The 25,940-nt window shown below is 35.4% G+C and overlaps 2 protein-coding genes across 2 annotated transcripts in view; both read left to right on the top strand.

The window, feature by feature from the left end:
* The window catches only part of LOC149805339 (putative G protein-coupled receptor CG31760), a 60,294-nt gene extending 59,584 nt beyond the window's left edge, over nt 1–710 (top strand). Inside the window, exon 13 of the mRNA XM_089934122.1 lies at nt 579–710. Within this exon, the coding sequence (XP_089790248.1) occupies nt 579–710 (132 nt within the window). The remainder of the gene's footprint in view (nt 1–578) is intronic.
* A 6,218-nt stretch (nt 711–6,928) lies between these two features.
* The window catches only part of LOC149805338 (putative G protein-coupled receptor CG31760), an 88,155-nt gene continuing 69,143 nt past the window's right edge, over nt 6,929–25,940 (top strand). Inside the window, exon 1 of the mRNA XM_089934106.1 lies at nt 6,929–7,073. Within this exon, the coding sequence (XP_089790232.1) occupies nt 6,929–7,073 (145 nt within the window). The remainder of the gene's footprint in view (nt 7,074–25,940) is intronic.

Genomic DNA, 25,940 nt, shown 5'->3' with positions numbered 1-25,940 from the left:
ATGACTTATCAAGCTTGTTTTTGTAATTGGTCATATATCTAAAATGTAAGTTTTTAAAAATATTTTTCAAGCTATTCACTAAAACATATCAAACTCTTTGACTGATGTTTGATATAATGAACGTTTCGCTATCACATACTATGGTATATATTCTAAAAGAGGTCAATATATGGAATGCAAATTGACGGATAAACATTTTTTGCAAAGGAATAGTTATAGTTTGTGTGCGTACATGTAAATACGTGTATGTGACAACTAAACATTATAATACATTTTGGTGAGGGTGTGATTATTTCTAATTTCGAACTGTTTCCAAACATTGTTTTGTCTGAGATCATTTTTAAATTCTGGCCAATTGTTTGCGTTGAGCGCACCTAATTATGCACCTAATTACGAATAATGTATACACGGTCCTACTATCACAAAACAAGCCAACATGTTATTTTTAATGGACAACATAGATTCTCGGATCCACCGGTTGATTATGTGTTGTCTGTTTGCACTAGTATGGGTATAATAATGGGATTTATATACAGTAATGGCTCTTTTTTTCTCTCCTGTTTATTCGTCTTTTCCAGTTTTGGGCTATTTATAAGAAAGTGGCCATTGATGAAACATCAACCAGTATCGGCATGCAGACCATAATGGGCCAGTTCGGACAAATGCAACTGTTCCCACAGCCGGATAAGCCAAGACTACCAGCATCCTGACCAACTTTGTCTAATCATCATTTCGTTGAAATGCAAGAAAGGAAACTTATTTCGTTTTAAGTAGGGTGGAACTACAGTCAGAACTTCATAATTCTTTCGAAATCATATATGTTCGAGCATGATTGACAACCTAAAATAATGTGACCGTTAGAAGGGACAAAACATTGTTTTGAAAAATTCATTAATATCAGCCGTGGAATAAAACGGGGCAGCTCCTTCAAGGTGAAGGTTTTTCTTGAGTTCAAGAAGCAGTTAACCTCCTTAAAGTCTTTTTGGAGAGCTATTTATTTCTTTCTATCATGCGAAGAAGGAATCACGTGACTGCTCAATTCGAGAAAGGAACATACCCACTGGTTGAAACCGCAGTCGCAAATCTTCAACATTGAATTATGTAATGTCAATAAATATCGGTATTCAAAGATGCAGTTATATCTGGAAACAATTAACATCAGCATACGCTCTTCATATTATTTGCTCTGCTTCCAATGTGCTACAGTCTATTTATTCCACGGTGTATTTTAGTACGAAGGACTGAAATGGATATTTGATATTTAACAGTACATTTTAATCCGTTAAACTAGAATGTATATTTTACTCGTCTTTCTTCATCGCTGGAGTTAATATTCGTTGTTGATGACAACTGATCGGTCTTCTTCTGTACTGAACTGATCTTATGAAGTATTGCCTCCTTAACATTGAAGAAGCGAGTTCTTTCAATTGCACTGACATAATGTCACTTTCGTCATGAGAAAAGGAGTATGATTAAAAGCAGAGAGTCATTCGTAGTCCAGTTTCGTACTATAGATACATTTAAAATAGAATTACAAGGTTCTTTACTTTTCGAGTTTTATATATCTATGCGTGTGTGCGTGTTTGTAGAATTATTTCTTGGAGTATAGATAATTAAAGTTTTTGTTGTATAGTAACTATTTTGTTGTACATCAAAGTTTTTTAAGCCTTGAAGCGATAGGTTGATTATATCAAGAATTTGTTCTGCATTGTCTTTTCTTTACGACTAGTTGATCATGTCAATTATGTTTCATATATAATAAATATATTTCGCGGAAAATACTAGTTGAACCGATTATTTTCTCGATCTGACGACGTTTTCGCTGTGTTTAAATTGGTGTTTGTTCGTCCAACGTTATCTTAATACTAAGTGATCGTGAAGATAGCGAAACTAAATCATATCGAAGAGAATCTTTTAAACAGTGTTTTACATGGTGTTGATTCCACTTGTTTGAAGGTCTTGGTTATTGCGACTGCCCTTTTCTCTTCTTGAAGTTTTGATATTTTGTCAGTAATATGTTTGGCAACATTAGTTTCAGACTGTTATAAAATCCGTACTGATCGCTAGATAAAAGAATAAGGAAATTATCGTCGTCGTAAATCTTTTGAAACATCATAATCCTATGATCAATGAATGATTAGATTTGCAACAAGAATAATGTTGGTAATTTCCAGACACGAGTGAAATATTGCACGAAATAGAGTTTGTAATTCCCAGTAATGAAATCAATGTAAAATAAAGTTATTCTCTTTTTGTACATTTCATAAAAGTTGAAGGCCGATGCTAAGAATGAACCCAGTGGCAAGCACATCAAAAATCTTTTACTGCAGGAACAAATTATTGAAAGTTATTGAGATCTTACATTTATGAATGGAATCAAAAGGCAGATCATCCTGAAACTAACTTTGAATAAGCTGACCTTTAAATAATGTTTTGGAATTTAAAAAATTGGCTCCGTATTCATCCTGATGTAGCCCACGAAACAGCTGACAATTTAGGGCAAGATCTGCCACACCAATAGTAGCCAGATTGGATCTTGGTTGTTCGTTATAACGATGATTTCAAACAAACTACATAAATTTTGATTTGCTTGTATCTAATAGTACGGGAGTAATGGGCTTATAATATTTTCTAATGAGTGCACCTATGCACGAATAACCACACTGCTTAGTTCCGAGTGAAAACCTAATACTTATGAAGCTTTGTCTAATGAGTTATCAATGTCATCACATGTCCATAATATTAATATTATTCGTAATGGAAATAGTTTAGGAGGAACACAGAAGAAATAATTTCGTTCATTTTGATCAGACGTTGCACCTTTCATTTGTTGCGCGTAAAATATAGTCCTCGACTCAGTTCTATAACCATTAAGATTAAAAGGCGATTGTCTTACAAATTATAAATCAAAGAGCAATTATACTTTAGAACAAATAAAACATTTTACACAGAGAAAATCAGTTTTGAACACAATGTCAGATGGAAAATCCATGTGATGTCATATAGTTTGACTTGGGTTAGAGTATATGTAAGGATGCAAATTTTAGTCGATCTATGAAGAGCACATTCACTTTGGGCATTGATAAAAATTAATTAGATTTATGAGGACAGATGCTTCTTTAATTACTATACTGCAATAATTTCTAATGTCTGTGTCAGACCGACTCGAAAATGGAAGGTCAACTTCGATTTTATATTGGAACTGTCAGATTTGAAATTGACCAGAATCATATTTGAAAATCTAGAAGTCAGGCTGGCCGCAATTTTGGCGCCTTGTTATAAAAGGCGGTATATATATTTTATCCTGATTGGTTTCGCTAAATAAGGGGCGTGGTTCCCACACGAAATTTCTTGTCTTTAAAATTGCCCTCATCGAAAAATCTAGTCAGTCTGCATTTTTCCTGCAAGAGTGAAAATATAAAAGACTCCGAGACTGAATTTAGAAGAAATTCACTCGTAAAACATTTGTCCAATGGACCGGATGACTGGAAAGTCGAAGGACACAACTCTGGCAGTAGAAGCGAACAAAGTTTGAAAGCACAAGGTATTTGCGTGAATCTCATGTAATTGGTTGATACCAACATAATTATTTGCATGAATTTTTTGCTTAAGTTTGCATGAATTTATTTGTTTAAATCAGTAGATCAATTATATTGATTTGAGTATAACTGTGTTTGAATTCATCTATCTGAATTCATACAATGATCTTCTTTATATAAATTTGACTAATTATTTGAATTTGTCGTCTTGATTGTTAGGAGAATACTGCACATGAATTTCATGGGATCTTTTGGACCAATGAGTATTAGTCATATGCTAACATGTTGTCATAACAACAATATTAAAGTGCGCACACTATACATAAAGTGTACCGCCTACATGATACTATATAATACTAAACTTCTTTTGATGTGAATATTTACAGGTCATAAACTGAGCATTGAAAAATATTGGGCTCAACATCGTTAGACGCAGAATGCCTGAGCCTGAGCGGTCATTCTAAGCCACACGAACGAGGACCCAATATTTTAAATACTCAGTAACAATTTTATTAGATACTTAAAACAAGCATGTTTCAGGAATAACATAATTTGAACAAATAATTAGTTGAAACTGAACATTTTACATGTCGTTCATTTAATGAATGAAACCTGAACACTACTTAGTAATACATGCTACTTTACTGCTATTCAGCAGTGAGGGAAGTTAAAGTTTGTTAAAATGCATTGTGCAAGTAGATTTTAGCTCTTACTGGTATGGTGCTGATCAGCCGACCCCATCTTTTTGGTATGGCCTAACTGACAATAAATATCTCAATGATACGGAGTACCTGACAGTACCGGCTTTCTTGCACCACATATGGAATGCCAATGAATTAAAGAAACACGAATAAATATTGATATTGGAATGACCCAGAAGAATTCTGTCTAAGGTTATCGTTTGGTTGTCTCTATGTTGCTGTCATGTTGGCGGGTAAATTTGAAAGTCTAAAGTGAGTCGTGATTTGTGCCAGGATATTGTGATTCATCGGGTTTGGATAAGTAATGTTATTATATGCATTATAAGTGAGGGTTACTACCCTGTCACTGTGCGCAAAGTGGGGCACCATGGGATCTAGGGAATCTAATGTTAAAATTGGTTTGTGAATTCTAGCCTTAAATAAGAATTAAACATCAGAGCACCACTATGGCCTTTGAAGGGACTTTAAGATGGGAATGGTAATAAGGACTTAGACAATAATTTAACATGGAATCGTCACTCTGAACCCAAATGGGAATTTAACATGCGAATGACATTTGAGACTCAAACATGAATCTCATGTTAGAAAGGGTAAGCGGAGTATATCGTCTTACTGAAAATAACATTACTCTGCCTGTGTTTCCTTGGCTACAAGTGGAAATTAACATTAGGCTACAAGTTTTGGTTGCTTATAGCGGCAAGGGAAGGGGGGAAACTCCCATGCTCGAAATGTTCATAGCTTTATCTTTATAATTTAAGTTTGAATCTAGAGTAGGGTAATTTAATACGTTTTGGACATCCTAATTATAGATAGGATAGTATGTTTCTTCACTTGAAAGTGTGCTGTTGTAACAATAACAGTCAGTGTTTAAAGCTAGAATGTGTGCTACTGGTGCTGTACAAATTAATTGTGTTTCATCTCTTGGGTGATGGCACATAAACATGTTTAACGCCGACCTTGTTTGTTTTTGATAAATTTTATATACCGCATTCTAGAAACTGGCTGATGCAAAAGTTTGCAGGAGAGCAAATACAAAAGGTTTCTTAAAACCAGGTCGAGATCAAAACTGTTGTGTGTCACAATGGATCCTTACACAATTATATGCTTGTCATTATATTAAATTTCTAGAGTCGACCTTTTGAGAAAGTCTGTGACATAATTTTGAATGAAAAGCATCTGTACACTCTAAAAAGAAATAGGACAAGCCCGAAGACAGAATTTATTTCTTTCATGTATATTGTTGACAAGGCTCGTATACGAACACGTTATAATACTTGTCATACCACGACATACGTTAAGATGGAAAATTCAGTTGCCTAAGAGTATATATTTATGCAATTTCATTCAGTGAAAATGGAAGAACCACAACAGATGCTACCTCTGGTCAGAGATTTACAAAGCGACATTCAAAAATACTTATGGTAAGACGTCTTAAGAAGATGTATTCTAGAATATCCACAACGTCAATGAAAAGGGACCCGTTTAACTGGAGAAAAGAGACAGACTTAATTGTACCCGACAGCATTGTCTAAAAAGTGTCCGAAGAAGGAGAAAAATAGAAAAGGGAGGATATTTCAAATGCAGATCAACATATAATTCCAACAAAGTGATTTAAGGCATGACAAACAAAAACCAGCGTAAGGATGCATTTGAATGAAGACATTACAAAAGAATGATAGTTAAAAAGAAAGAGAATTTCCAGAACAGTGTGGAACTATAGTGCAGTATCTCTGGCAAACACATTATGCATGCTAAATTTGACAATACTCTGGGAATGAACCGTTTGAAAGAAATGATCATAGATTATTAAAAAGAGGAGATGGACCACGATAATCCTGTGGAAATATATGACACAGATGCTTTCAATGCAGAGCAGCAAATACCTTAGTAGTCAACGACCACACGTAAGCAGCTACGCAAATATGTCATGATGTCGAGATGGTCATGAAAAGAACATTTACTCTCCTGTTTTGTTCTTGAACATGGTGAAAAGATTACATACCTAGGCAGAGAACATTGTTATGGATGTTAAATGAATCACGCTAGTCAGAAACATATGACGGACAATTAATAATCAGCCCAGAGGACAGGTTGGAGGTGTGTATGGAAGAAGGATCGACGCTATTATAAAAAAGGAAGATTTTGAAAATGCGGTATAAAGTCATCCATACCTCCTTTGACCTGTTTAGAGACGAGCCAATCCGACGCTTTCATGCAATAGAGTACGGAGACTACTCGTTCACCGACTTAATTAGCATATATTTTCAAGGAAAATGTCAGATATGTACTGATGACTTACTGCATATGAAATAAAGAAATAAATGGATATATAGGTACCTCATTACTTCTTACTCACGGTTCGTACACAGTTTCTTTTCTCCTATGCAAACGATGAACTTCCACATCAAGATGCTAGAAACTTTCAAACTCATATCAGTCTAGACGACAATGTTGCATTGTTTATTTGTTTCAAAACAAATTGTGCTGACATGCGCTTTGAATTTCTCTCTATAAATCTTTGATAAAAACAAAGTATTTTTTAATTCTGCGTACTGAATCTGAGGCACGTCTTATATCAATCCGTGCCCTCCCATAGAAAGAAGTGCATTCTATTGCAAAGGGTAGGGACATTACAACATAAACTTTTAATTCCGAAAACGATGTGACACCACCAAGGGACATGCTAATATGCTGGACACAAATGTGCAAATTGCTCGGAAGCACACCACCCCATATGGTGGGGTTGCCCAGTTGCTATCAGAGAAGTGGAAATCACAAAACTATGGAGCAAAAAACTTACCTTACTTCAAGGCCAAAGCAATAAGCACGCATAGTAACAAAAAAACCCAAAAAGAAGCCACATCGAACCAGAAAGCCCAAGAATTGTCATTCCAAAAGAGAGAGAAAGCATCACAACAAACACAAAGCACCGATGCAACCAAGATCAGAAGACACGAATGACAGCATTAGCTTCATTGGTACTAAAGTTAACCAACAGTCGAAAACCAACAAACCCAAATATCCCATCCAATAATAGCAAATGCAGTAATACAGTGTACCATAAGCCGAATGCAACGGAACCATACAGCAGGAGCAATAGCAGGAGTTCAAGTTATAGGAAATCTACCTCTGAAAAGCAAACAAGTAACAGCAATTGTATCAAGGCAGGTCAAAGAAATAGGAATCCAGGGAAACCTATCGAAAATCTTGCGTAATCACTAACCATTAGCAAGAGCAATCGAACGGAAAATAGCAGTAAACATGGTCTACACTCGCAATGTACTAATATTAATAAGAGAACATGTACTGAAAAGATAGAGGCAGAACAACCCGATACACTCCCTACAAACTAACTCATACGTATGATTAATATTTTCTAATACACCAGGGATTTATTGGACGAGGTCATCCGATTATGAAACAATAACCAAATCCCTGTTCAACAATTATTTCACACTTTTAGCTATTCGTTTGACCAATTCTTGTATTAGCCCACATACTCAGACTAGGGCCCTAACAACGTCTAACCCTCAGATACGCAGATTTAAACAGACACCAAGAAGAAAATTAGAATTTGCAATTGATACTGCAGGGAAATGATTACAAATATTTCTGAATTGGTAAGTAAGCTCATTAAAAGACATTCAGAAACCAGATATTATTTGCCTACAAGAAACACACGTAAACACAGACGCATTATACATCCCTAAAGTCCAGGCTATTCTACCATATACGCGCAGAACAGATCCAATGGAAAAATGAAGGAGGTCTGCCAATTTTTTGACAGCGACTCTCACCCTAATGTAGCAACAGGGAACCCTAAAAACCGTTGACCCCATCGAAACAATCGAATATCAGTCAATCATCATTCACACAGGAAAAATAGCAATAACATTATTGAATGAATATGACACAGGAGTAAACAATCCAACAAATGTTGACGCGTACCTAAAATGATAAGATCCCGAGGTGACAACTTCAATATATGCAGAGCTTTCAAGGCACATAGCGATCAGTGGGGAGGACACCACCTGCACAAAAGAGGGAGAAACATGGAAATATGGATCACACAAGCCAATCTAGTATTAATGAACAATGGAGCCCATACTAGATTCAACTTGTAGAATAGAACTACAACCTATATAGAACTTACTCTATGTACTCTCAAACGAGCTGAAAATAAGATAAAAAGACCTTGCACATAACAACATAAAATAATAACCCGCATCAAGCACTAAAAGTGCGATATGGCAAGGCCGCTTGAGGTGCATTTCGAAATATCTGTTAGGGGATTGCTGGGGAGTACCTGTACGATGACAGTACAGAAACATTCAATGATAATATTGCTGCATTACTGTCTCGGCGGCTACTCTCAGTGATCTGCAAAACAATCGGTCCCATGGTTTAACGATGAATGCAGACTATCAATAGAGGAAATGAAAAAGGCACTGAACACATTTAGGCACTCCAACCTAGCATCAGATTTTATAATTTACAAAGAAAAAGAAAATCTGACCAAAAATGTCATCTTTGCAGCGAAACAGAACACTTGGTCAGAATTCTGTTCATCCGTAAACATCAAATCAAAGTCGAAATAGGTATGTGATAAAATCAAATCCATTAGAGGGAAAACATTGCACTCTGCCCTAAAGATCCTAAGATCAATTACCAACAAATAAAAAGCAAACACATTAGCCACCCACTTTCTAGAGATGAGCAGTAACACTAATCACACCATTGTCTTCCAGAGTCATCGAATAAAAATAGGATCGAAATACTCAGACCTGCTTATTGATCAAGGGTTTTGTTCTACCCCTTCAAAGGTCGATTTCACTATACATGAATGGAAAAGTGCACTAAAGGGCAAAACAGGAACATCACCAGGAAAGGACAAACTAAGTTACCAGATATATAAATAAACAAATAAAGGAGGGCGAACAATTGCTACATTTAAGAAGAGAAGCAATACTCCTTAGGTAGGCTGCCAGAATATAAACTCATTGCATGACGGATATGACTTGGTCTAAAAACGAGAGATGCAACAAAACTGGCGCTGCAACGGATATTCAGAGAGGGAATACGGTCCTGGAAGCAAGATTGCCAGATGGCTGTTCCATTTTGCAGCAGAAATTTGGGCAAATAAAGAAGCCCTTTAATAGACCCGATACAACAATGTATAAAATAGTCATAGCCAGCGACCCCTTCAGCGTATTAAACTCCCTCCATTCAGGTAAAATTACCATCAGGGAAAACTTTCCAAAGGAAGCCAATCTTACACTTAGGATTTAGAACATAAGTATCTTACAATAGAATGTATGTTGGTACCGCCCCATATAGAAATTCCTGGCAACGTAAAAGCAGACAAGGAAGCGTAATCCAGATTCAACGAAAATAGCCATATTCATCATGCACACAGGAATTTTTATAGTTTTAATAGACACAAAAAATCGATGACAAATGGCAAAGAGAATGGGACAGCAGCCATAAGGGTCACAAGTAGTTTTCAGTTCAACCCGACATTAGCAGACATTAGCAGACCCGACATTAGCAGACATGTTAGGCATCCATAACTAGCTAACCCATCGAAAATGAACACAGCCAACATAATCAAAACAGGAATTAAGTCATTAGTTAGGTGGAAGTTTTGAAAAATACCTACCGAATAATGTTACAATGAGTACTACCTACCCATACTGCCCAGTGCATAAAAGTCTACAACATGTCTTCAATATATGCCCACGCTATGAAGTACTACCTACCCGTACTGCCCAGTGCATAAAAAGTCTACAACATGTCTTCAATATATGCCCACGCTATGAAGTACAAAGAAGGAAATTAGAGACTACACTGAAAGCAGTAGGATGTTGGAAGAAGACGTGGTATAGGGAAGAAGTGGGATAAGAAAAGGTGCCGCACAGCATCCCAGAGTGAAGAATGGGAATGGAGATACAAATGAAACAAAGGAGGCCCCGCTGACTATATGACTATAGACGAAGACACAAAAGATATTACACTCAGCAGCAAGAGCAACAACAACACCATAGACAGACATTGATAATCCTTCAAACAGAGGATTTGAAAACTGAGATAAATTATCCTTCCTCAATCGTACCGGTATCAATCAGGATATTTGGCTGTCGTCCCGCTTGATTGATACCATTTCCTACTTCGGTAAGACTTTCACAATGCGCAAGTGAAGTCTGGCTACTTCGATGTTTGTTTTGTTCTCGTTAACATTGACCATAAATGGATCGTAGTATTGATTAGATGAAGTAAAGGCGTACATTCATTCCATTCAACAAATGCTTGTTTTGCAACCACATGTCAAAATGGAAACTATCCATTACTTCTAAACTGCGTCTTTGCTGGATTTTCTTATGTTGGTCGTTAAATCCTTCATCATCTGCAATCAATATTTTTACCGTTGAATATTTCCAAAATACGGGCTTTCATACTAAGGAGGCATCCAGATGTGTGTTGTTAGCTTTTTTCGATACGTCAAAATTTTTAAGGTATGCTTAGCAAGAGTACGGTTTCGTGCTGCTACTAACTAGTTTGTTATTCAAACAGAAATCCACTTCGCAAACAACTAATACAATAAATTGTTCACGCGAGTAACTGTGGCATAGGCACCCGGATTAGCGTTGTACTCTTTGCGAACGTTGACTTTTAGGTGCCAGAAACTCTACTTCATATCAATGTAATCCTGGCTTTTTGCTTTGATTTCAAGTTCGATAGATTGTTACGAGTCTATACTCTTTACAAAAAGTAACAAAAAAGAGTGAAGACAACAAGCTTTGTAAACTTTAACAGATATTTATTTCCAAAGAATATCAAGTGAAAATGAGAAGAAAAAAAGAATTTACGGTTTTACGAATCAAATCCAAAAATAATCCAAGAATTAGCAAATAGAAGTCCTAGTAATTAAAAGTCCTGAATGAAACTGTGTTCAAATCCCGATGAAATCCAAACTGGAAGTCGATAATGTATGTTGTAACATGCGAAGTTCTGTTATTTCGACGGTTTCTTGTTGATTCACAGAAAATATTATTCCAGTTTTGAATTCAGTATAACTTTCAATAAATGTTTTTATCCAATAATTTTGAGAAGCACTTATGTATTTCCCGAGAAAGAATCACTTGTATTCAAAATGATTTGAAGAAAACAAAATAATTGGTCCAAACTGAACACAACATAAACAACTTGACGTTTCAAGTGTTATGGCACGACTGAATGAATTCTTATCATAGCATCGGTTATAAGACTAACTAAACCGCAAAACAGATTCCCGGATGGGGGTCAAGGGTTCATTTTTCTGGAAAAAATAGAAGTTTTTCCATGATAAGCATCACGTAGTCAGGTATGGCCTTAAATTAAATTAATAATTCTTACTCTGAGAAAGAATAAAAACAACGTTGTTTACCAAAACTCTCACTGGTTCTGAATCAAGGTTAGAAACTAGATACAATATTTCTATTATTAGGTATTTATCAATGAAATAAAAGTGTCAGGTCAAACAGAGCTGAACTTAAATCTGAAGAAAAAAAAATCAATTCCAGTTAACAATATTACCTTTCAATAATATGTAATGGAAAGACAAAACAAATTTAAAACTAACAAACAAATAATTAAATTACATATACATAACAATATGCTAAGGTAGTCAAAGATAGAAGAAAGGATAAATTCTACAGTTTAGATTCTTACGTTGTCATCATCGATTTTGGTATTGGACACAAATCAACTTCAAACATTCTCCATCCATAATTATTTCTTCCATTAGCAATCCCAAAACTCTAATTCTCTGACAGTTTCTTTCCTTATTCATCTTCTGAGTGGGTTTATGAGAGTTGAAGAGGTTTCTGCATCGTCGGTTCCGTGGCGTAAAGGAAGTAATGACTAGTTCAGAAATACTGAGTAAATGTATAGAGATGTCTCCAGAATATACAAATATAATTTGTAAATCTTTGGTTCAGTTCTATATGGAAGCCATAATACTTGTTGAATCGATTATTGTTGTGAATGTGTTGAAATAGCCAGGATAATGTTTGTCCAGCTGTTCTTGAATATTTGTTTCTTCAGGATATCTACGAAGAAATTGTTTTGACTTTCGTTGATGATGACAACTTGAGTTGCAAGAATTAATTCTTGATCCAGTTATATGAACTGTTGTAATTTGGTTGAGGAATAACATAAGGTGTTGTTCTGAAACGTATTCATAAAATTAGTTATTCATAGGAGTCCACTTGTGGTCAAAGAAGAATGATTTTCCAAATGTTTGAAACAAGAATGCTGCCACTGTATTTGTAAGAGTGGTGATTGGCGTTGGCAGCAAGGCTACAGTTTACGTCGACATATTTTAACAGCGGAATTGGGCGGGGGAAAAAACAAGCAATACAAATGAATTGTAAAATGGGCCATAATTGTTTATGTTCTTGTTGCATACTCGTATTTCAATGGAAAACCGATGACACCATACACCACAACGATTTATCACAAGGATTTAGTTTTAGTCTTTGAAGAGAGGAGCTCTAAGAAGAAGAACGGCAATGTTTAAAGGCAAGTTGATAAATTCCTTTTCCTTTTATAGTCTATGACGTGTGAAGCAGCTCGATACATCAAAGATCATTGTAATTCATGTTATAAGTGTGACATCTAGGTGTCTGTTTGTGTATTTTTGATTCTTGCGTAGCTTTATCAATTTTCCCAGTCATATCACTATGATATCAACAATGTGACAGTTTATCATGATGTCTAACATATACACTGGGGAATCTTACGGCAGACATGTAGCACCATGTTCCACCCAGGCATATTATCCTGACACCAGGCATACCATTTATTATACTTAACCTATTAATGCTGAGCTTCAAGCGAAGCAGCTGTTTGTACCATTTTTATAAGTCTTTGATATGACTTGGCCGGGTTTCGAACCTCAACCTGCCTTACCAGATGCGGAGCAGTCTGACATCTTGGTGAAATTAGGATTATGAGATAAACGAGAAGTTAATTTTCTTCCTTCAATAAGAGCAAAAAGGTACATGTGTGATGTCTTTCTAGACATGTGTTTCTTCTTTACCTCTTTTTCATCATCTCATTTTTCCTACCAAAGGATGCCAAGTATTTGATCCTAACAGAGTAGCAGTAACTTTTAGCAATGGTCTCATTAGCAGGGATGGATGTCCTTTTCGTTGAGTTAGTTTTTTTTTCTTCTTTTGTTGGATGGGTATTTTGTTATCATTTGTTCTGTAGATGGATGCTAATTTGGTCATCAGTTAGCACGTTACGATGTTTATCTAACCGATGCGTCTACATCTGGAATAAAGGCGCCTTTCAAAATGTCCAACAACACTTACACATGGTATCGACGTGCGCGTCCTAGAGACAGTATCTATTGTCGTTGTAACAGGAGATATTATTTAGGTTGTTAACATGCTGCCCCACCACCAATACCATCTCTCCTCTATTTTTCTGCCGAACTTTATAAAAGTGGCTGTTTTAGCTTCGATACTAAACACCCTTTTTAACATTGAACGAGTGATGACATCTCCTAAAAATCCACTCCCACAAGGTTATAAAATGATTTTGCTGGTTTGCGTATCGATTACCAGATGAACAAGTTATGGCAATAAAATTAAATTTATTTAGAAAACGTTCTTTTTTAATGTATAACACCGTAAAGAAATTCATACACTTCGAAAGCACTTATGGGGGTGGTTTAAGCGACTGATGGCATACTGTATACGAACACATTTGGAAGCAGGATGAAATTAAAAGGAAGCACGTTGAATACTTTTAGAAACCCCAAAAATAAGTGATGTTTGTATAGTTTCTTTCTTTTTAGACATTTCTTCCTTCTTGGCATCAAACGTGGAAGAAATTGGTGCAAATCTAAAACAATCGGGAGTGGTAGGTTTATAATCGATGAGTAAAAAAGCATATGGTGTTTGAGTTGCATCGTCATACGCATAATTCAGACAAGCTCTCCCTAACTGTTTAGTAACACATGCACTTGAGATTTTTTCTCGGAATTTAAACAATCGCACGTAATGGGCAATTTGTCTACTTATGCGGTGCACTTATCTTGTTGAAATAAAGTTTGAGTGATGTAAATAAAACTGGTCTTACGCTGATGTCTTAAGTTGTAAAACAAAGTTTAATTTTGTCTTCTCATAACATATCATAAAAGAGGACACGATGTGCTTAACTAAAGTCAGACATGATCCCATCATTTTCCCAAGAAATGGTTTCTACAACTGAAATGGTTTCTTCTTGACTTTCTAGGAAGAATGTGTAATTCGCTTACCACTATCTGTCACATAACAGATACGTCTCTGAGGACGATTGAACAACTGTGATATGTTTTCGATCAAACTTTTGACAAAATGGTTTGTGCCTGAACCAGTAGGTCCAACAATCAACATTTCTGTTGTATCAATGGAACATTGAATCGGTGAAAACACTGTAGCGTTCTAGTCTCTGTTAAATTCATTAAACATAACCTATCCGGGAATCTCATTTGCTCGTTCTTTTTTATGTACAATAATACCACAGCTCCTGTAGTATTTCTTCCACAACTGTTTAACTTATCTAAAATTCCACTTTTACCTCTGGCACTTCTCTAACTGGCTGTAAGTTAAATTCTCTTCTTGCATAGGTACAGATAATGTATTTGGCATAGTGATGCACCTCTAGCATCCAAGCATCAAAACCATGACTTCTCCAGGCACGTACATCTTTCCATTCATAACTCTGTTCCTGGTACGTATGAAGCGTGGATAAAGTTCGACGAATGTCTTATTCACACGAATGCACACAGCTTGTGTCATCATTATTCTAAATATTTTTAACACAATTTATCTTTCGTGCACAGGGAAACATTTGATTGTCATTGTCATATCTTTCATGCATTTGCTATCCTTAAAATGTCTCAAACGAAACAGCTGGTGAAGAAAATCAGAGAACAGTGTTTTATTAACATGTACACCACACGATGACGAAATTCAATAGAATCCTGTCTGGAGTTGATTGAGACTAATTCGTAATCCACTAATTCATAAATGGTGTCATTGACTTCCTTCCACAGAAGTCAATGACAGTATTCAGGACTTTGTAGATGATAGAATTCATGGAATGTTAAGCTTTAATTCTAGTTATTCTCATGAATGCCTTTCGTTTTGAAAATAATGACTAGCTTTTTACAAAATCGCATTTACGAGTAAAGAATTGAACATAACTTTGTCACTTACTGACACACATTCACATATTCCCGCGTGCTCATGCGTGTACAGGCGTCTCGAAGAACTCTCATCTTTAGGTGACACGTTCTAAAATGCTTTTGTAATCCTGAAAGACCTCACCTTCTGAACTTCTTTGAAGTATTCCAACCTTGTAGGTAGAAATCTCGGCATCAAAACGTGGATAGTTCATCAATGCCTGAGTATTGGATCACTTTTTCAAAGTAATAAATCATCGTATAGCATTCATATACAGATTATTTAAAAGTCTATGCCAAAAAAGTTGTAACGGTTTCGCTTTAATTTGTACAACCACGAATTCTCTCTTCTAACGTATCCATTGGGATAATAATCATGCCCCACCAAGGGAAGGCAGTGACAGCATGAGAACATTTCCGATATGTTTCAGGAAACATGATTCTTTATACTCCAATTCATGGACCTTCACACCAGAACCAGAACACTGTTCTTCGTATGCTTGTCCCAAATAGATAAATCCAGGACTGGCTACATGTTTGGCAGTAGATAATCCAATCAGATCTTCGATCCATTTTTAAATGTGATGAATCGACTTTCAAAGTCACAATAGCCAGGTAAAGCTATAGGAAACGTGTATTCTTTATTGATTTGTAGATCTTGATGAGAAAAAGGTATCAAGAGCGGTGAGATAGTGAATAGTGCATGGATGACATCCATCCATTGGCAGATGAACGGCATGAACATGGAGACCACAGTGCGTCAGTCACTCAGTTATTGTGTCAAAAGTTTATTGTTCTCAAAATTGAACCTTGATCGGTCGGTCCTAAACTTTGTTAGTCTTTAATTTATCCTTCCAGGTTGGCTTATGCATCTACAATGCTCTTTCTGTTCAGGAGCCCTCTCTGTTTATATACCAGATATTGGTGTATTCGTAATGTAATGTGCTGTAGTCTGAAAAGCGCTGTCGTTTCTGGTAGAAGATTTTATACACTTTTTCCGAAAACTGACAAACGATGTGACGATTTTGAAAACAGTTTTGTGAGAGTCCAATGTTTTCACGCGAAGGTCGTGATCTTTTATTGACTTTAAGACTCCTTTTAACACTTTTCAGAAATGACCATTCTATTTAAATCATAGTTAAGTGTCAATTCTTTGACTATGTATTTGATGTGCGGGTGTTCATCTAGCCACCTTCCTAAACGTTCGTCTTCAATGTCTGGTCCATATCTACCAGGGTGATGGATGTACATGCAACTATTAGTATCAAAGTAAACGTCTCACTTCCTAAACGTTCAAATACGGTGTTCATTTTGAAACAGGCAGTGGACGTTACATACGCTGAAATGATGACATTTCTAAACACGTCGGGGTGCAAATTCTGTCATTTCTTCCTAATTCATCACTTTTAAGTCTTCCTTGACTTTAACTGAGAATGGTATTGACCTGTTTCCATTGGTAAAGCATATGGATACAAAACTGACTTTGACACTTGCTACTGGAACAATATACTCCAGAAATTCAAAGCTACAACACTTGCAGAAGCAGAAGGGCAACAGGCTTCTTGTTGTTATCAAGATCGGAAAAATCCTCCCCAAATTGCAGCTGAATCACCTTATGTATGACAAGAGCTTCTGCCTAAAGGTTAATGTGCTTAGAAAATGAGGAACATAAGATGGAATGTGTAGCTTGTTAACTCTAGGAAATATTTCACGATAAGAACTTCAAGCTGTGAAAGTATTTGAACATTTAGAAGAGCATGGGAAAATTTGGTTTCCCAGAGAAATTCAGCGTAATGGTTTGACAATTTTATCAATCATCTGAATCATTCAAACTCACTAAGTCACTAGTTTGGTCAAACATGGCTGCGTGTTGGCCCCAGTGTGTGAAACCCAACCGAAAACATCCTGCAAGTCCACAGGACCAGTAACCTGAAAGATTACTGGTCCTGTCAATAACCAAGTGCTCCTACATTTTATTATACAAGAAGACAAACTACTGTGAATGCCTCAATGGCAAATTCAGGCAGACGTGAATATTAGCTCTTAGAAAGATTATTTCTATAATAAAATATGGAACTTAAAGAAAAGAAATAGAGCATTTATAACATGCGTCAGACTATTAAATATTAGTAAATTTAGCATAAATTGGCCACTGTTTACTGATCTGGACAATGATAATAATTGTCCAGCTGATCCAGACTCATCCATAACTCATCAATAGGCTTGGTATCATAAACGACCTTCGATTACCAATTTGATTTATAGTCTGAATAAGAATCAGAATTGATTTGTCATCAATGACATTGTTCAAAACTAGCATCAATCCTCCAAAGATGAGTATGGTATCCAACGTACAAATGCTGCTGAAATTAGGTATGCGTAAGAGGAGTTGCAACAGTGGATTTCTGGAACTGTACCTGGATCAAATCCATCCACATCAGCAGAATTCAGCTTGACATTTATAGTTCGTTCTGCTCATGATCGTATAGTTTCTGTAGCTCAGTGAATTGTAGACACATCTGCCTGTTTAAATATCACTGTAGCTTCTAGTTTCCTTTAAACTAATTTACATTTAGCTTAATTTATGCTTGTTATATAATTTGTCTTTTGAGTAGTCTTTTTGTTTATGTACATGTGGATTGCGACTGTTCCCATAACTGCTTAATCCTGTATAAAAATGAACTCATCCATAACTCCAGTATGTACATACACTACCTCGTAATGTTGCTTTGTATCGTCTTTATCTTGACACAAATGGTGTTCAAATCATTCGCACACGTAACAAATTTTAGCTAGATTATGAAAAACTCACCCAAAATTCACTGAGTTACAGTCTCGGATATAATTCGCGATGCTGAGCGGAAAGAACTATAGTATCATTGTCTTGGTTTTTTATGCATCATGTTTCCACATTTCATACGAATTCTGTATTTATTTTTGTTTCATATCATTGCATTCCTTTTCAATAGTTCTTGTGTTTGATTTTTAAGTCTTTGGCAACTTCAAGGCAAACAAATACTCTTCCATGGTGATTAAAATATCAGAAGAAGTATGTGTCATCAGACATCGCATAGACGCAAAGGAGACTTTGTTTGAAGTCAAAGATGTATAGTGACTGCAGATTAAACTAGAGTTATTTGTCTTCTTATATCACCGTTATTTATTTTCTACTTTGTTTTTAATGTCTATTTTAATATCATAACAAATAAATATAATTTTAGATTAATTTTGCACCACATGTAAAAAAATTCCAGATATACTAACTTCTCCATTTTGCCGGTGGCCAGCGGTAATTTGGCACGCTGGTTTACACCAACCTTTTTAATATGATGTTCTCAAACTTGCAGATACTTTCCGAGACTATGACACTTGGATAGACATCAGATGCCAGACTGATGGTAAGCTCGTCATTCTTAGCTGACCACCGGTGAGGACGATGTTATAGGAAGTGACTGTTCGTGATCTCCTAAATACTGGTGGCTGTTGCCTGAATCGAGGTCTGACATGTAAAGGAGTATAGAGCATTTATTTATTTCACCTTGTGAAACGTTTGTACTAAAAATCAGTATCAAGAATATACAGAAGACGCACCAACCTACACTAAGAATGTTTTACGTACAGTCTACCATTACAATCAATTACAAATGATCCAAGCAGTGGACAAATTCACATGTACCGGCAATATACTATCACATGCAGTCCACATCGATGGCGAAGACTACTCTAGAAAAGCACAGCAAGTATCGCCTTCGGCATACCATGCATAATTGTGTTGAAGGTTTACAAAACTACGATGTTGCCAAATCCAGATGAATGCATGCAAAATCAAGGCGATATTAAGACGTCACACCAACGGATCAAGATATTATGGCGGGACAAGGGCAGGCAAATCAAGCATCCACACTCTGCTGAAGAAATGAAAGATGCGATGGGCTGGTCACGTCACCAGGATATCAGATGAGTGACAACCAAAGATGATCTTCTATAGTAAGCTGAAGGAGGGAAAGTGGTCTCAGTGAGGTCATGAGAAACACTTTAAAGGCTCCTCAAGTCATTCTTGAAACAGTTGAAAGTTGTTCCTGGGCCATGGGAAAATTTCTCACAGGATCTTTTCGTCTGGTGCAATATCAGACTGGTGATAAAAACTATGTTTCATCCTACATCTTTGAACTTAAAATTCAATAATCAAAGAACTAGAATTTTGAAATGTAAAACATTATATATCTTCATGGAGGAAAAATTACTCTAATAGCTACCATAAATGTTTTCTAGGTCTCTGCTATTTAATTTAGTTCCACTTCATTTAATGGGTTATTACGGAAAATAACGGATTAAATACCAGAATAATTTATGAAGATGAAAATGCGTTACTCTTTTTCACAGTCTGGTTTTCATGTTCAGTAAATAATGTTGGTACATAACTGTAGGAGAAATGTAATTACGACGTCCTAGCGAAATAAGACTTAAATCAAAGGAAGAAAAAGCAAAGGAAATATTAAACATTAAAGAAATCAAGCATTAAAAAAAGAATAACTAGCGTTATACTGGTTGAGAAGTACCAGATAATGTTGTAAATACGCGTATTTATCTACTTCAGACTTTGGACGTACATCATTTAAAAGGTAATAAGAAACTGAGAGAACAAATTGATAAAATAAATATTTTGAGTTTAAAAGAGTGGTAACAAAAACCCCAGTAAAAGTCTGCATTTACAAAAACTGTTAATGTAAACAGGAAGAATGTGTTAGATGAACAAAACTTGTTCAAACACAAATTTTCTCATCCAATGCATGTATTGAAAAAAACTGTAAGAGTAAAATAGCATCAGTTGAAATACCATGCATTAAATAACAGCATGATTTAAATAATCATGATTTGAATAAACAAATTGAATTTAAACAAGTAAAGGAGAAAAATGGCAATTTTACACGAGCATAAATTACTTGAACAATAAGGTGATTGCTAACATTCATACTTTGTCTCAATTATAACAGAAGAATGACTGAATCAACAAGAAAACAAACCACAAAGTCCAAATGTAAAGCAAGAGCAAAATAAATATTAAAGAAAGCACGATACGAGTTATGAAACCAACTTCCGATTTATATATAACTGAATTAAACAAGAAAGCAAACCGTTAAAGGAACATGATTTTCCAACTCGAAAAATTACTTTACGGCTGGAACAGTGTAATCAAAATAGATTCAAAAAGAAGATGTTGATCTAGACGTTGTTAATTATGCCAGTGTAGTATAGAGTAGCTTTGACTAATTAGATTAAGGGATAAGTCAGACTGAAATTACATAGAAACTGATCTAGATCCAATTTACAATCCAATACAAATACAGTTGGAGAATTACAAAACATGATGTATTATCAAGGTTATGAATTAAAGCAACACATACTTGTTTGGACTAGCACCAAAACAAACCGAAATTATTATTAACTCGAGTGTCCTCATTCGTTTTATGGACGACCATTGGTGTCTATAGCTTGATCACATACTGGCTTGTACAGGTTAATAATTTTCAATAAGGTATAGACCTGCAGATAGACGGAACACCAAACGTAAATGCACATAATACGTTTATTCACTTTGTTCCAGATGCAGAAACAAATATTCGGAAATCTTTGTTATAATTAAATAGAAAACACGGTTGCATGGAATAATTTAATGTTCGCATATTCAAGGACAGCGATAGAAGTGAGATAGAATGTAACAGTTTCTTACAGCTTCCGACGTCGGCAACCTATGGCATGCGTTGTATTGGTGATATGTTGGACTCGAAAGGCACTCAGTGCGAGTTCATGTCTTGTATTGTATATAATAAAAGGATAATGAAATTAAAGAGACAAATATGACTTGGAACGCAGCAACTATAATTGAGTGAACCTGGTTAGATAAACTAAGGCATAAAAGCGTATTTAATATGCATGGATGAAATAATTACAAAACCTCAAGTAAAAAGAACATTAAAGGCATAACATCACGGGTCGATAACATATTAATCCATTTGACTACCAAAACATCGTCCTGATAAAATGCTGAAACATGTTTCAAACACAATGGAAATAATTACACAGCAGACATGTATGTTAATTTTAATTACATTGCTAAGATTGTAGAAGAAAAACAATTATATAAATAGAAAGAATGCTGCTCTTGTTATTTCTTTAATACAATGATTTGCCAAGCTTGTTTAATTAGATACGACGATGCAAACATGAAATATCATTTATCTTTGGAAGATATATATAAGGCTTTTATTATAGCAAATTAAATCATAACCAATGAAAATATGAGGAATGTATACATTATATAGATTTTAATAATAAGGTGAGTTATGTGACATTCTTCAATATTAATTTTTAATGCACACGCGTTTTATATAACATTTAAATTAAGGTATTGTACTATAAAGAAAATAAATTGATTGCAAATAGTTACAAGAAAATATTTGCACTTAGAATTATGAGAGATGGCGATTTTTAAACCTTAAACTTATTAAAAAATAAATTTGAACAAGTTTAGAATACCTGCTTGTTTGCAAGATTGTATTGAAAATGATAGGGTCTGTTGCGATTTGTTGCGATTTAAAGCAATTGTTTTGGTCAATAAACACATTGTATCTATCTACGCCTATTTTCCGTCTTTTGGCATCATTTGGATAGTTCATCAGCTAATTTTCTATTTCATTTCTGTTTATAATTTTTTCAAATATATATATATATATATATATATATATATATATATATATATATATATATATATATATATATATATATATATATATATATATATATATATATATAATTGAATAAATATAATCCTACCACTTCTTTTCGTGTCAAAGCGAGTTCAACTTGATTAAGAAACTAATATACATGTTGGATATATCCCCATAACATCTATGGAAATTGTTTCCATTAGTACATGATTTATGAACCATTTTTGCAGTTGTTCGTTCTTTAACATTGCCAAATCTAATATTATAATGTCTTCTTTATAGTTGTTGTTATTGATGTGAGACGTATTAAAGAGCATACTAACTTTTTGTTTCTTTTTTTATGGTTCTCCAATTTTACTTTGCTGACATAAACCCTTGTGATCAATGCATATCTCGATTTTTGTATGATGTTTCTGTATCTTTTAAATAAGTGTTTTCAATTGGTCTAAGGCGCTCACCTCACATATCACCTGTCAGCGTGGATTCGAGTCACGGCTCAACCATCTTGAGTATGCGAGAAAACATGTCAGTAGCTTCACATGGGTCGGTTTTTGTTCTAGGAGGTATCGGGTTCGTCCTCCAGCAAATATTCTGGCAGCAATGTATATAGTATCATGTCCTGAATAATGGCGTTAGACCCACAAAAAACAAACGTTCATTTATTAAATAAATGTGAAACTTACATTTTTGGTGAGAATAAAATGAACCTTCAGGTACGTTTCCACAGTCTTATGTAATCTGGTGACTTCTCAATGGAATATGCAAAGGAAGTTAGATAAATCGCTTTAGTGTTACGTACCTTGTAGGAACTATGACGAGGCCAATATACTGTGCTTAATACTTTGCAATTACGTACTTATCAGAGGTGCGGGCTGAGGTTGTAGCAGTTACCATTTTCATTTGTCGTGTAGAGTTTATTTCTCGAAAGAGGCAGAAAAGATTGTCTAGCATCGCCATTTGTTTATAATGGAGTGGAGTAGAGTGTATTTGATGTTGGTGACCTTCTCGTGGCTTATTGTCGTCACATCATTGAATAAGCTAGTACAGATGGTGAAAAAGTTAGCGAAGCAAGAGGCAGAAAGATGAAGCATTAATTAGAGGAATGGAAAATAGAAAGAGAGAAGCAAGTATAGTTAAAAGTATCGAAATAAGAGGACACGAATAGCTTTGTCATAAAATACTAACACATTGAAATGGTATGCTTGAATGAAGCCTTTTCCCACGCAAATAGGGTTTTTTCTTTAACTTGGAAACAAAACTAATCCACAGTTGGAAAGGAGTATTCCATTGTTGTGTGGGATATAAGCAAATTCCAAGAGCACCTGTTTGGGATAAATCTCTTTAGTTAGGTTAATAGATCCATATCATAATTGTTTGCATATACAACACGATTAAAGTTAACACCCCATGCTGTTAAAAATTACGTCATTACATAAGATAAATCACAATCAGATTGATCGAAGCATCATAATTTATTTTGAAAGTCTTTAAATTGCATTATATTGCTGTTTCTCAAATAAAATCGTTATATATTTTTTTACAATTGATCAATGTAATCTCACTTTTGTGCTGTCAGTAATGACAATAATATCAAGTATGGCTAGTAAAATTATTAGATTCGTTTGATAATTATATTTTCAGATGAACAATCATGTAAAAGTTTTTATTTATTACGATGTAAGTATTGACGAGAAAAACGTTTTTCGAGAAATTGTGACAGTCTCCTCATCTGGCGATAGTAATGTATATCTGATGAAAAATGTGTTGTATTTAGTCAATATTATCATTAGCATTGTACGCAAGCCACTATATATGTCCCTTTTTCTTGATGTAAGGGAGTAGTTTCGGCGATCATTATCACCATAATGAAATACAGCTACATTTAAGAAAGACATGGCAAAGCGAGGATTTAGCAGCAATCACACTTGCTTCTTCAAAATATTCTGAGAAAAAAATTAAAATATATTAGTAGTAGTAGCAGTAGTAGCATATCGCTTCTGATATATCATTGCAATTAGGTTTCTTGTCTCCGCTAGGTGGCTACCAATATACCGGATGTTCATTAAGTTAAGATTCAGCGATACATCAAGAAGGATGCTAGTACTTGTGTGGAGGCATGTATTGGGTGCGTGAGATGGTTAGGCTTATCCGAAATATAAAAAAGTAATTACAAACAAGATTCCATCAATTAGTCTGACACTACTCTGAACGAACAGAACTTCCATGAATTCAGGAAAGATCATTTCTTCCATTTAATTGCTGGGTGTCGAAACCATATCTAAAACTCTTCAGCGACACCAAATTAACTGCAGTAATGTACATGATATTGGATGTCAGACATTATTAAACGTCATTTAATGAAAACGCCGTGTCAAGATGACGGACACTTTCATTTTTGATTTGACACTGAACTTTGTAAGACGTCGTGGCAGCCTATGTTGTATGTACTATTGTGCCAAAAGTATGTTGGTGAATACCCATGGTGGCCATATGAGGCATGAAAATAGCATCATTTTAAGCATAGACCAAAAAGACATTACAAGAAGTCTTCAGGCGAAAACATGATATGGATATTATCATTTTCATATATGTCAAACAAGACACAATAGGACGCTTCTCGTTGAAAACACTGTATTGATATGACCATTGATTCAAGACAACGAGTAATACCATGTCCACAAATAGCATGAAAAACCATACTTAAACGTTTGTATCTCGCTAGTGAAACAGTTTACTTAGCGATCGCATCTCTCAGTTGTTGTACTGTTTCGTTTACCTTTTTTGAAGTCCGATTAATATAAACAAGCATGATTCCGAATCGCTCAGTTTTAAGATGCGAGGTTTGGATTTATCAAAACTAGTTTCAAGTAAATGGAAAACAAGTCGGCCAGATGCTAAGGTTGATAAAGTCCTCACATTCTTTGATTAATATTTCTTGAATTTGGTTCCAAAGGGGTTCGTGAGGTTATTATCCAATATTTGGCTATAAAGGGTGCTCAGGTCGATCGTTCCGGTGGCCTAGTGGTTAGAGCGTCCGCCTCAGATGAGGAGGTCGCGGGTTCGATCTCCGGCTGAGTCATTCTAAAAAAGTGTCTTACTGCAGACATCGTAGCGATATGACTGGAATGTTTTTAAAGCTACGTTAAAAATCTAAATCACACACACACACACACACACACACACTGCTTAGTTTGATAGCGCCAAAAGCAGCCTTTGCATCTGTATATTGCTCCATCCCCGAATTGATAATAAAATCGACACTCCAGGGCATCTAATCCGCCCTATTTCATTGATTGTGGGCCTCATCTTTGCAACCGCGATTCATCACGTCACAAGATCTTGAATTTCCCAATTGGATGTTCGCAGTTTTCTAGTTCAGTCTTGAAAATTCACAAGCTCGCCCAGGTCAACGTCAGCAACAAAACCGGGTTGAGCAGCGTCCCCAAATTTTTTATATTATATCAAGTGTACTGTGCTTATTGCAAAAGCGAACGCTAAGTGCACGCAACGCTTAAATAGCAAGCATGTCCTCTATTTGGCCCATCCTGACGAGTTTGTAACGTCAAAGCCGAATAAAGTAGCGATAGACGATTTCTCCTCCTCGGTTTAATTATTCAACTACTTCATGTGGTGGTCCAAGCCAGTAGAAGTTAAAAGATAACAGATGATTCCGTGTCCTATGTTATGCAGCACAATGAATCTCAGGTCCAGTTGTCGAATAGAGGCTAAAAATTCCGGTTTCGTTTGTGTTTGAGAT

Source organism: Sinohyriopsis cumingii, chromosome 2 (assembly GCF_028554795.1).
Source record: "Sinohyriopsis cumingii isolate HCF-2022 chromosome 2, ASM2855479v2, whole genome shotgun sequence".
Taxonomy (NCBI): domain Eukaryota; kingdom Metazoa; phylum Mollusca; class Bivalvia; order Unionida; family Unionidae; genus Sinohyriopsis; species Sinohyriopsis cumingii.
Note: the sequence above shows the minus strand (reverse complement) of the source record. Positions and strands in the feature narration are given on the sequence as shown.